Source organism: Mirounga leonina, unplaced genomic scaffold (assembly GCF_011800145.1).
Source record: "Mirounga leonina isolate KUSES-001 unplaced genomic scaffold, KU_Mleo_1.0 Mir_128, whole genome shotgun sequence".
In the NCBI taxonomy this organism is placed as follows: domain Eukaryota; kingdom Metazoa; phylum Chordata; class Mammalia; order Carnivora; family Phocidae; genus Mirounga; species Mirounga leonina.
In genome coordinates this window covers 39,825,892-39,838,452 of record NW_023270320.1, presented here as the reverse complement: position 1 = coordinate 39,838,452, position 12,561 = coordinate 39,825,892, and the positions used below count along the sequence as shown (strand labels likewise).

Here is a 12,561-nt window from a genome sequence, read left to right as displayed (position 1 = left end):
TTCCTTGGCTGAAACCACCGCTCACACTGATCAGAGGCCGTGGAGTACTGGGCTCTGTTCTCAGTGTGACGCTTTCCTTGCATCCGGTCTGTGAGAGAGGGATGGTGTTGTAGGTCCCTGTGATGGGGGGCCTCCCCCGGGGGCGGGCTGGTGCAGACTCCCCGCCCCTCTCCCACCTGCGCCCTTCTGCGGGGCTGTGCTCACAGCCCTGTGCGTGTGGACGGCGCTTCCCTCTTCTTCTCTGGCCGGGGGGCTCCTGAGGGAAACTGGCCTTCTGTGCAACCCGCGAGACTGTCCTGCTTATATTTACTTGGGACCTAACACAGTTCGGAAGATGACAAAGAAACACACACCAGCCTGCCCAGCAGGTATTTATAATCCAGCCAGGGGAAAATAGAATTACAAAGCAATGTCCTTTTAAAGTGTGAGCAATGTCCCAGAACGGGGTGTGACGATTTGCTAAAGACACGGCACTGACCGCGTGTGCTGACAACGTCGAGCCCAGCGAGGGGGAGAGACTCTTTGTGGTGACAGAGGAGGTTTAATTTGCCCTCTGCAGTTCTAATTTAAGACATAAGATCTGACCGAAGTTCCAAAATTCTCATTTACCCTTTCTGGAGAGAATGCAATAGATTCGAGGAGAGTTTTCATCGGATCCCCAGCGGACAGTGATGTCCATTTTGGAGTGTTTCCTAGTGACTAGAAAGTCCTGGATTCCCGGGGACGTGGCCACGACAGGTGCGCGAGAACACGCGTGCTCAGAGCCGCCAACAAGCATCTTCCCCACGTCTACTGGATCCTTGCGGAAGTTAGGGGGCTTAGCTGAGCCAGGTGCCCCACGTCCACGGTCATGCTCAGACCTTCACGGGCCCTGGGATTCAAGTGGAGACCAGCGGAGACCATTCTCTGTGGCTTATTTGTAGACATTAAACTGTAAGGAGGTTTTTTTTTTTTGTTTTTCCCTCTTTAAAATTAATGTGCTTGAGGCACCGGGTGACGGTACACCCTCAGCTGATGTCAGTCCGAGGAATATCACTGTCTGTCAGGCATGGCAGGTGCGCTGTGCAAACAGGACGTGTGGAATTGGGGCCCTGATTTAAGATAGATTAGGACTCGAATCTAATCAGAGAGGAAAACCAGGGTCACTTATGATAAAACCCGGGACCACCATTGGGTGTAATTTGCACTTGAGGCCGATTTGGCAAGCCACGAGATGGTTATGGAGCCAGTGATGGGGTGGGCCTCTGCTCAGGGAACGGGCTTCTGGCTAGACCTTCCCTCAGACCGAGCCCGAATTCAGCGGACGGCCCGAGGCTCACATTAGACACGTGCTGCCCATTTCCTATGAACATCCAGGTGAGTAACTGGGCAGCTTGAACATCAGACTGACTTCCCATGCTTGTGGGGGCTGGGGGCCCAAGACCCAGGCGCCGGCAGACTCCCCTCCCGGCTTGTAGCCTGGGGAGCCTTCCCTCTCTGCTCCAAATCAATGACTTCATCATCCTGCCCCCCGTTCCTGCCTGGAGTATTACATTTTAAAATTGTATGTTGCATTACATCACGTTATAATATATTTTTATTCCACTTACCTGTGTATCAGGTCCTGTGCTAATTCCTCTGGGAAAGAGAGAAAAATTGATAAAACACCTTAAAATATCTATTTTTCTGACACTTCCGACACTTTCTATTCACAGTGCTGCTGAGTGGGCTTAGCCCCTTAGGCACCATGAAGGAAAAGTTAATACTCTGTGCCCCAGAGTACTTTGTGGGGCAGAGTACTCCTGAGCCTGCCAGCGAGTTTGAGACATTGAAAATATAAACAAAGCTCCTTTTTCTTATACGCATGTGGTTTTTATTGCAAAAAACCCCAAATTATAATTTCATTCACCAAAAATCACTCTTAACCACTCGGCTGTGGAATATATCTCTGTGTCTGTGCGTATATGTTAAAACAGGGAAGATACCTTCACTTGGAAGTGTCCTTCGTGTCACAAGACGCCATACCCATGTCTCCACGACGGCAATTATTCTGAGACACCGTTCGCTGGAGGGCCCTGTGCCCCATTACGCGGTGGTCCGTATTTGCCCCGGGTCTCGGTGTTGGAGTCGGTTTATTTTTTTCCCGTTAGGAACAATTCTCAAAGGAAGTCACCGTCACGCACCTGTTCACCACCTCGGGGCCCGTTCTCAGAATGTGTGTTGGGCGCCCAGACAGCGCCCCTGCCTGAAGGCTTTCGGCTCACGTTCCCGCTTGTGCATGAGGCCGCGCTCCCGCGGCAGGAGGCGGCCGGCGTCTCTCTGCCCTTTCCAAGCATGGATGTCGCCGCGTGGTGGTGGTTGCCCGACGAGGAGGGGGGCAGGGCTCGCTCCTCTTCCGTCTGCTGCTTCCTTGGTTTCCCCCGTTGGATGTTTCTTCCCCAGGCTTGTCCTCTTATACAGCTGCAAGACCGTTTGTTGCCGCTTCTGCAGTTTGTTGCTAAGGCACAAGGCGGAGGGCTTCCGTTCCACGACACCTGGCGGTGGACGCGGTGAGACACCGTGGGGCGTGCCGGGCCAGCCGGCTGGGCCCCGGTCCACCGCCATCCCCACAGGCCGACACACGCTGTCTCTGTCCCTCCCGACACTGACCTTGGTCCTGCCCTGCAGATGCCTCTTGCCTCACCATCGGCCACTGTGTGTGTGCTCCTTGTGTAAAACACGGCTGTCCAGTCACTGCGAGGCTGAGGCTTCCTTCCTCCGTGTCAGGCTCGAAAGCCCTGCCCCCCACGCCAGGGCACCTTGTCCACTTTTATAGTCCGATTTCCTTGACGGTTTCTGAAGCCGTCCTGCACTGAACGCTCTTTCAGATGTGCTAGTGAAGGAGTCCAAGTGGACCAAGATGTTCTTCGGAGAAGGCCAGGCCTCCCTGTCCTTCAGCCACCTGAACAAGGACGACGAGGGCCTGTACACCCTGAGGATTGTGTCCAGAGGGGGCATCAGCGAGCACAGCGCCTTCATGTTTGTCCGAGGTACGTGGCCTCAGGTGCGCAGGCAGCATGGCGAGGGCGCGAGCGCGGGGTGACGGGACCCCAGACGAGGATGGAGCAGGTGCACGTGCGGGGCGGCTCGCTGCGCTCCTTGGAAACCTCCTGATGGTGGCGTTGGTGTTCCTGTCCTGTGTGCACGTCAGCTCGTGTCTGATAAGCAGCCCATGATGTAAGGAGATGGGATCGGGAGAGGAGCAGAATCCTAACTTTTGTCTCTGTTGATAAATTGGTAAAATGTGGCAAACGACTTCTAAGCATGAACACACCTCTGCTGCTAATTCTCGGGAAAATTCAACAGTAGAGAGGGGTCCCGAGTAGGGAACGCTGGTTAGGGACACCTGCTCGTGCCCCAGGCTTGCTTATGAGACGAGACCACGATGCTGCGGCTGCTGTTACCACCACCACCGACCTCAGCGCGTGTGCGTTCAAGGCGCCAGCGTGGTGGCTGGCTGCCCAAGAGCCTCACGCGCAGCCGCCCGCGTGCGGCCCCTTTACTCCTCATGCCTTCCCGCTGGGGCTGCGTGACCGCCTTATGGAAAGGAGAACTGGGCCCATGATAAGCAGTAGTGTTAGCCGTTGGGCACGTTATATATGGGCACATGCACATTTCATACTTACGCTGTAGGAAGTGGACACGTGGATCTGTGAACTGGATAAAATTATGTCTATCCCGTGTAGACGATGCACACGGATGTCCATACACACACACACACATGTGTATCTGTGCATGTACAGAGACACATACAGGCCTGTGCATATATAGTCTGAAGTTCTTACACTGATCCCGTAAGCCAGTGCCCTAATTCTCTGTCTCAAATGCCGATGTGGAGGCTCAGAGGGGACTTCTCCAGGGTGGAGCAACTGGGGGTCAGCTGTCTGGGCCCACAGCTGGAGCCTTCTCTTGCACACTCACAGCCCCCAGGCTTTTCTGGGCCCCTGGTGGAGCCCTGCCCCGCAGCGACTCCCAGACCCCCTGTGGTGTCTGGCTTAGGGACCCCTCCTCCCCAGGGCCCAGCTGAGCCACCCTGAAGATCCCTTGGTTCTAGTTGGTGGGCACTGCTGTCCTGAGCCTGTGGCCCCCGAGGGGGGGCTACCCTCCGTTCTGACAGCCCGCCCAGCCTTACCCACCCCTTACTCGCTGTTTCCTGCACCTTTATGCCTCCCACCAACTCCAGGTTACATGGGCCTGGAATAACCCTATCAGCATATTATTCTTTCCAAACTGCAACTGTTGGATCAGAGCATAAAAGAAGGGCTGTATCATCAGGGAATATTATAACTTAAAAAAAAAGGGAACACATGTAAAATAAAGCCACTCGCCCGCCCCACCCCCACGAGACAACACAAACTTGCAGGGCTGGGATTTTAGACCCTTCTACAAAGTTTTACCATCTTTATTAGGTTGGCATTGGAGTGTACCTTCCATTCTCTGTGTATGCCCTCTGGCAAGACGTTCCACCCCATTAAAAGGCAATAAATACAACATAGCCGAGATTGCCTTGCTTATTCAGCACTGGCAGCAGGAAGAAAATAACGCACTTAGGGGGGAGTTTAACTGTCCTGATTACTTTCTGAGGGTTCTGAATGTGAAAGAAAATATCTGGCTCAATGTCAAGGAATCCTTAGCTTTTAGTATGCTGAGGAGAACCGAACAAGATGGTACAACATTCACAGTTACCCAGTAAGGAAGGGCAGACTGCAGATAAGGGAACTGAAGGTTTGCTGTGTCCACTTTCTGACTAGCCCTGCTGGCCTTCAGTGCCCCTGTACCGAGCATCTGAAAACCAAACGTACCTGCGGTGCGCTCACCAACGGGTCAGGAAAGTTTCAGTGCAGCAGGGGCCCAAACATTTGCTCAACACTTGCAGAAAAGAAAAATTTTGTGTCCTCAATCTTGTAAGGACTTTGAGAGATAGAAGCGTCTAAGGTAGTACTTCTCACTCATTAAAAAGGCCATATTATTATCATTATTTCTTCGGTCAGTTTTTGATGTGACATTATGTGACAACCCGCCATCAAGAGAAGGTGACCTTCAATTTTAGAATCAATCATGAAAAATCATAGACTTGAGTATTTTATAGAGAATAGAGCATTTTTGACTTTAAAAACTCATAAATATGTTTATATTTCTTGTCACCAAGCGATCATAGTCAAAAAATAGTCAAGTCATTTAGACGTGAGGATTAAACAGGGAGTGGACTCGAATCGGGGAGACAGAAGTGTGAGTTTGAAGAATCGGGCAACAGGCTTTCCAGCGCCCCTCCCCCACATGACTTTTCTTCCCTCCCCCGATGGCAGACGCTGACCCGCTGGTCACCGGGGCTCCGGGCGCGCCCATGGACCTTCAGTGCCACGATGCAAACCGCGATTATGTCATTGTGACTTGGAAGCCGCCCAACACCACCACTGAGAGCCCCGTCATCGGCTATTTCATTGATCGGTGAGTGCCCACTGCCTTCTTCCAGGGCTGGAAACGTCCCTGAAACTGAGGTTGGCACGGACAACGTCTTTGGGAATTTCTCTAAACTCAAGTTCATGACACTGTTCTTGGTCGGATCAGGTATTTCACTCTCTGGTTATTTAGCGCTCCTGACTGAGTAAGTGGAACATGGAGGGGTTAAACGAGTAGGTAGATTTCTGGGTGTTGTAATTGTTTGCCTGTTCAACACCCCATATTGAATCCCCTCCAACTTTTCCAGGCAGACTGAACCCCGGTTCTGGGTTCTGGGGAGAGTTCAGTCCTGCTTCTCCATCTAGGGGAGGAGAAAACAGGCAATATGGAAATGTAGCTGGGAAGAATGCCAGCCCATTCGTACCCAGGTTTCATTCTTCCTTTCCATTAAACTATGCTTTCTTATTGCTTCCGAGCAAAAAAATATTGCCATTTCAAAGGAAAAAATGTTGGAATTTACCTTTGAGTTAATCACTTAAACGTGGGTCATCATTAAACTCACTGGAGTCTTAATTCTTTCACGTTCCTTTACTTGGTATGGTGCTCAGGGCCTGGGAAGGAAACCAAGCAGAGCCAGTGAATTTATTGGAAGTGCATTTTATGCCCCAATTACACACTTCAGTCACCGAGAGAAATTGCAGTCCAAGAAAATGAATTCAGAAGTAACACAACAGGGTCTGAGGAGGGTGGCTCTGGGGAGGAATTTTAGATGTTGTATGTATAACACACAGTAAAATAAGATGTTTATTTCAGAAAAATCATTCAAGTCTGGCTGTTTTTTTGGCATTAGGTTGGTTAAATTCCCTTTTCCATACCAACAAAGCTACTTGTTTAGGTAAAACATTCACCATCGGGATAATATTTGGAAATGTTAAGGTCAGATTTGTGGAGTGCATTGGTCAGAGTTTCCCTTGAATTAAAACACAGAAAAACAAAATAAAGCGATTTTCTGTTTTCCTGTGACATTTGAACATTTTTTCAGCCATTTGACAAAAACCATTTCACAGCCCTTCTCAGCTAATGATCCACCCCCTGCCCTCTTTCATTAAAATGGATGAACACACAGAACCTTCGGGCCGGGGGAGGAGCCTCCCACCCTGCAGCAGCCAGCTGGGGGGTAAGCTGAGGTGCGCCCCCGCCAGACTCTCAGTTTTGACCGTGTTCTGGCCATAACAGGTTAGCACACGTGGGTCACAGAACTTGCATTAAAATTCTGGATTGTTAGGAGAAAGAGAGCTGGTTCTTTCTAAAGCAAATACACAGCCCTGGCTCGAACAGCTCTGAAAGATGATATTTCTGAACCTGCTATGCTCTCCTGGGGATTTGACATGACATTTTGGTGCTGAAATTTCTCAACCTGTGTAAAATGGAAGGTACTCTCTGCATTTTCAGGTGGCTGGTCAGGACTTAATGTTTTCAAAAGACTTCCAAATTCCACATGTGACGTGCTCGGAAGGCACATCTCACTGACTTTGGAACAGACTGAGCCAACATTCTGGAGAGATTTCACTCCCTGAGGCTCAGTACAGGGGGTGCATGTGGGGGACCAGTGGTGAGGGCCATTTGGTTCCCTACGCCCTGGCATTGGGCATGCGGGGGAGCTTAGTGCACTCGCTGATTCTGCCATGTAAGTTGGAAAGAGGACTGTCAAGGATACATCTCCCGTGACTTTTGGAGGAGATTTTGCCTAAATGTGGTTGAAGGCAGGAACTGATCTTCAAGCTCTAAATTATAAAGCTTCTAAATAAATAAATAGATATACTTTACATTTCCTAAATAGCTCTGTCTTTTGCGTTTGTTTATACTTCTGCTCCTGTTATAGTTGACCTATGTGTATTTATTAGACCGATATATTTGGTATTCTCTGCTCGGTTTTTTTTTTTGCATTTAGTTTTTTTATTTATTTAGTTTGCAAACATGCATGGGGGTCTTTGTTCTCTGCTCGTTTTTATTTGAAGATGTGAAGTGGGAACAGACAACTGGGTTCAGTGCAATGATACTCCTGTGAAAATCTGCAAATACCCCGTGACCGGACTCTTCGAAGGAAGGTCGTACATCTTCCGTGTGAGGGCGGTCAACAGCGCGGGCATTAGCAGGCCTTCCAGAGTGTCTGAGGCCGTGGCTGCCCTTGACCCTGTTGACCTCAAGAGATTACAAGGTAAGTTGTGCAGATGTCAAGCCGCCGCGGTGCCTTGGAAACTTGGGGCTGTTTTCTGTGATTTGTTCTTTCTCTTCCATGCTCGGCTGCATATGAGTCTTAAGGGCGCCTTCGCGGGCTGAGCGTGGCGCGGTGACATTTTATGGTGTCCGTATGTCCACCAGTGTCACTTTACGAGTGGGTGCGGCCAGGCTCCCGTATATAGTCCGACACCAACCACACCACCTTTCTTTTTTTTTTTTTAAGATTTATTTATTTGACAGAGAGAGACACAGCGAGAGCAGGAACACAAGCAGGGGGAGTGAGGGAGGGAGAAGCAGGCTCCCCGCTGAGCAGGGAGCCCCATGCGGGGCTCGATCCCAGGACCCTGGGACCATGACCTGAGCCGAAGGCAGACGCTTAATGACTGAGCCACCCAGGCGCCCCCACACCACCTTTCTAATGCTCTTCACTGCAATCCAGTCAGATTGGTTCAGAATTAGAATTTTCTTGATGATATAATTTCAACACATGGTAAGACTCCGAAGGCTTTGAAACCAAGCCGCTTTGTTTCCGAATGGTAATTTCACATGACGCGGATTCCTGAAAGGGACTGGGCCCCCAGTTATGGTGTGAAGCGAGCCCCTACGTTTTCCTTACCTGCGTGGTCTTTTGAGCCCAGCGCAAAGATCCGAGAGGCGCTAAATACGAAGACTGCTTCAGAATATCAACTCGGGTTGCTCTGGAGTCGTGGGTGTGTTGGAATCGCAACGCAGAGGGGATTTGGACCTCGTGACGAGTTAGGGAAACGGGCTTTCTGGAGGAAGCCTTGGGCTGCCAGATTCATCATCTGCCTTTCTCTCTGCAGCGGTCCATTTGCAGGGGGATAAAGAAATCGTAATCCACCAGGATGAACCTGAAGGTGAGTGCCCCTTCGGCACCACGGCCCCGCTGCGTGTGCCGTAGGGATTCAGGCTGGTGGTCGGAGCCCAGAGTCGCCGACAGACAGCAAACATCCAGCTGGCGGGTATAGTCTAAATGTGTAAACACTGAAGCCGTAGATCAAGTCTGTGAGCGTGTGGCCTGTAGAAGTTGGAAAACAGGAACGAGGCAGATTGAGGGAGAAGGTTAGGGTCCGGGGTCCTCCCGCGTGGTTTTATCGCTTCCGTATGGGTTCTGGGTTCTCCTGGGGCCTCGCAGAGAAGATCAAATTGAACCCGGGCCTTTGTCACTGGCTGAGGCTGGGCCCTTTCTCTTACACTCTGTGAGTGGAGGACTGTGTCAGTTTTTCTTTTTAAGCAAAAATTTTATCTCTAAGCATTTTAGCCGACATGGACTGAGTTCTTCCCGTCAGTATCCTTGGCCTGACAGTTTGCATTTCCCTCATTTATATTGGATTTTATGAACACTTCTCTTCGATATTCCTTTCAGAGATGGCTAGGAGGATCGATTTATTAAGGAGAGGAATCTGGCAGTAATAATCAGAAATCCAAAGATTTTAAACAGACTTATAATGAGAGTTCATAGGGGACAATGAACAAGTTACAAATGAAGAAACATGAATTTGGAGATGTCTTTTGAAGCTCTCCTTTAAAATTGCTGCAGTCCTAAAAATATATATATATTATATGTATTAAATATATATATTTATATACATGTAAATTTAAAAAATTGCTGCAGTCCCAAGCACTATTTCCCTAGATAGCTGCAGACTCAAGAGTTCATTGGTCGATTTTCATATTTGCCCCCAGATGGTCTCCAGACATTGGATCTTCTGCACCTATAATGGTATCTCGAGAACGCATAATTCCCAGAGGGACACCCCACAGTGACGTATAAAGTCTTAGTTAAGACCTCCACTTCCAGACATACTTAGAAATTGGGGAAGATGCCCAGTAAATAAGTAACAGAAGGAAAATAATTCAGGAAAGGTTGACTTTCTATGACTTCTAAATAACGGATTGAAATGTGGCTATTTGAACACGTAAAATCTGGCTCCTACTTACAGAGGAAGCCGTGTTCTTGTAGCAGGCCTTTACCCGGCCTGGGTAAAACGTGTGTTTTTGACATGAGAGAGGGAAGGGAAGTTCTCTTCGTTACCTCCAGGGGTAGATGGGATCAGTGAGGAGGGAACCTTCTGAGCTCTCCTACGTGGGCATGTAGGCGTTCAAATAAACCTACCCCCAACGAGGAGGCAAGATCTGCATTATGTAAAGGTCACTGTGCCAAGCAGTGGGAGCATGAAACAGTACAATCGAGCTTCCCGCAGGAACTCTTTCTGATGGAAGAGCAGGAACTGTGCTCTTCGGGGGAGAAGAGCCATCTCTCCATACATAGATAGAGATGTGCTGGGCTATAAATAGCCAGCTATGAAGTACCCAATCCAGAACTAACACACTGTAACAGACTTAGCTTTCCAATCGATAAAATGGAAGTTTGGTTTATAGACACAGTAGATCTTCTTTCCGACTGGAATAGAGTCACAGATACCATTTGTCATCTTTCTTCCTACATTTCCTTTCCATTAAAAAAATTTTTTTATTTATTTTATTTTTTAATTTAAATTCACTTAATTAATATAGAGTGTATTATAGTTTCAAGGGTAGAGGTGATTCATCAGTTGCATACAACACCCAGTGCTCATTCCATCACGTGCCCTCTGTAATGTCCATCACCCAGTGACCCCATCCCCCCCCACCTCCCCTCCAGCAACCCTCAGTTTGTTTCCTATGCTTAAGAGTCTTAATGGTTTCTTATGAGAAGGCAGGTTTTCTGGCTCCCTGGGGCCCATGGCTTCATTTTATTTGATGCACTCTCGAATGCGGGCAACATTCCTGAGGCTCTGCTCTTAGAGCTGGGCATGCGGGGCAGAGGCTAGGACCCTCAGCTGGAAGGCTGTCCAGCTGGGACACTGAGCCTTACGGGGCTCCCACTCTTTGGGATGAGGCTTTGCATGCCTCAGACGGGCAGTTCCCATGATCTTGTGCAGACCCGGGAAGAAGCATAAGCTCCTGTGACTGGCTTTAAGGTCTGCAAAGTTCATGAGTTTACTTTACTCTATTTATTTATTTTAAATTTTATTTTATTATGTTGTGTTAGTCACCATGCAGTACATCATTAGTTTTTGATGTGGTGTTCAGTGACTCATGAGGCACGTATAACACCCAGTGCTTATCACAACACATGCCCTCCTTAATGCCCATCACCCACTTACCCTATCCCCCCACCACCCTCCCCTCTAGAACCCTCTGTTTCTCAGAGTCCATAGTCTCTCATGGTTCATCTCTCCCTCCAATCCCCCCCCTTCATTTTCCCCTTCCTTCTCCTAATGTCCTCCATGCTATTCCTTATGTTCCACAAATAAGTGAAACCATATGATAATTGACTTTCTCTGCTTGACTTATTTCACTTAGCATAATCTCCTCCAGTCCCATCCATGTTGATGTAAAAGTTGGGTATTCAACCTTTCTGATGGCTGAGTAATATTCCATTGTATATATGGACCACATCTTCTTTATCCATTCATCTGCTGAAGGGCATCTCAGCTCTTTCCACAGTTTGGCTATTGCGGACATTGCTGCTATGAACATTGGGCTGCATATGGCCCTTCTTTTCACTACATCTGTGTCTTTGGGGTAAATACCCAGTAGTGCAATTGCTGGGTGGTAGGGTAGTTCTATTTGTAACGTCTTGAAGAAACTCCATACTGTTTTTCAGAGTGGTTGCACCAGCTGGCATTCCCACCAACAATGGAGGAGGGTTCCCCTTTCTCCGCATCCCCGCCAACATCTGTCGTTTCCTGACTTGTTAATTTTAGCCATTCTGACTGGTGTGAGGTGGTATCTCATTGTGGTTTTGACTTGTATTTCCCTGATGGCTAGTGATGTTGAGCATTTTTGCATGTATCTGTTAGCCATAGCAAATGCCTTTTCTAATTAAAAAAAAAATCCTTAGAGAAAGAGATTTCCTGATGCTTTCAAGCAACCCATTTCTGGGTTCAAGCACGTGCTGTTAGGAGGTTCTTCCTGTTGCTACCCTTACTCTTTTCCTCACAGAGGCCCGTCTGTTTCCTTTGGTGCTGTGTTAGCCAGAAAAGAACTGGTAAATGCCATTACGTCTTAATGAAAAAGGAACACTCCTTTGTTGGTTAAAAAAAATCGCTCCTCTGCTATTTTATGTTTTTTTTTTTTTTTTGCTCAGTTTTTCTAATCAGTTTAATCTTTATGTCTTCCACAAAGGTTTTAATTACTGTGGGTGCTCTTCTCTTCATATCATCCAACTTTTCCAGCCGTTCTTGCGTTGGTCCCTTGAGAAGTGCACAGTGTGTTCTGGAGAAGGCCAGAGCGGGCTTCCACAGACCACAGCCAGACAGGGTTCCTTCTGCTAATTCCACGTCTGGGTGCTCAGGGCACTGTGGCTTTGAGCCGCTGCCTTGAAGGAATCGTGTGCTCTGACCGGTGTGGTGCTCATTATATGTGTGCATTCTCTCGAGCTCTGTCATCTTGGGGATTCTGAAAATTCCAAATACAGTTTGTGCTTCAGTGACTTAGAGAAGAACCTCCTGGCAGCCTGTGGAGGTTGTGGTCTCCTTGGGTGGATAGAACAAAAGGCAGGATTTGCAATCAGGGGACGGAGGCCTGGGCCCCTGTCCCGCCACCCCATAGCCAGGGATCCTGGGAAAGCTTGCGGCTTTCTGAGCCCCATCTTCGCCCCGTACGGATGTGACTCGTGAGAGCGGGGCTGCAGAGACACGTTATGCTAGCAAAACAGAGGCTCCAGCAGCGCCCGTCACTCAGCGGCACCTGATCTGGGGGGAGTACCCCGGGCACGCATGTGAGCTGCCTCTCGTGTTGGCTTTCTTTTCTTTCTTTTTTTTTCTCTTTCTTTCTTTCTTTCTTTCTTTCTTTCTTTCTTTCTTTCTTTCTTTCTTTCTTTCTTTCTTTCTT

At 48.7% G+C, this 12,561-nt stretch overlaps 1 protein-coding gene across 1 annotated transcript in view; it reads left to right on the top strand.

The window, feature by feature from the left end:
* Positions 1-12,561, top strand: part of MYOM2 (myomesin 2) — an 83,316-nt gene that overhangs the window by 21,047 nt on the left and 49,708 nt on the right. Inside the window, exons 10-13 of the mRNA XM_035004318.1 lie at positions 2,847-3,008; positions 5,325-5,466; positions 7,437-7,636; positions 8,484-8,537. Of these exons, the coding sequence (XP_034860209.1) occupies positions 2,847-3,008; positions 5,325-5,466; positions 7,437-7,636; positions 8,484-8,537 (558 nt within the window). The remainder of the gene's footprint in view (positions 1-2,846; positions 3,009-5,324; positions 5,467-7,436; positions 7,637-8,483; positions 8,538-12,561) is intronic.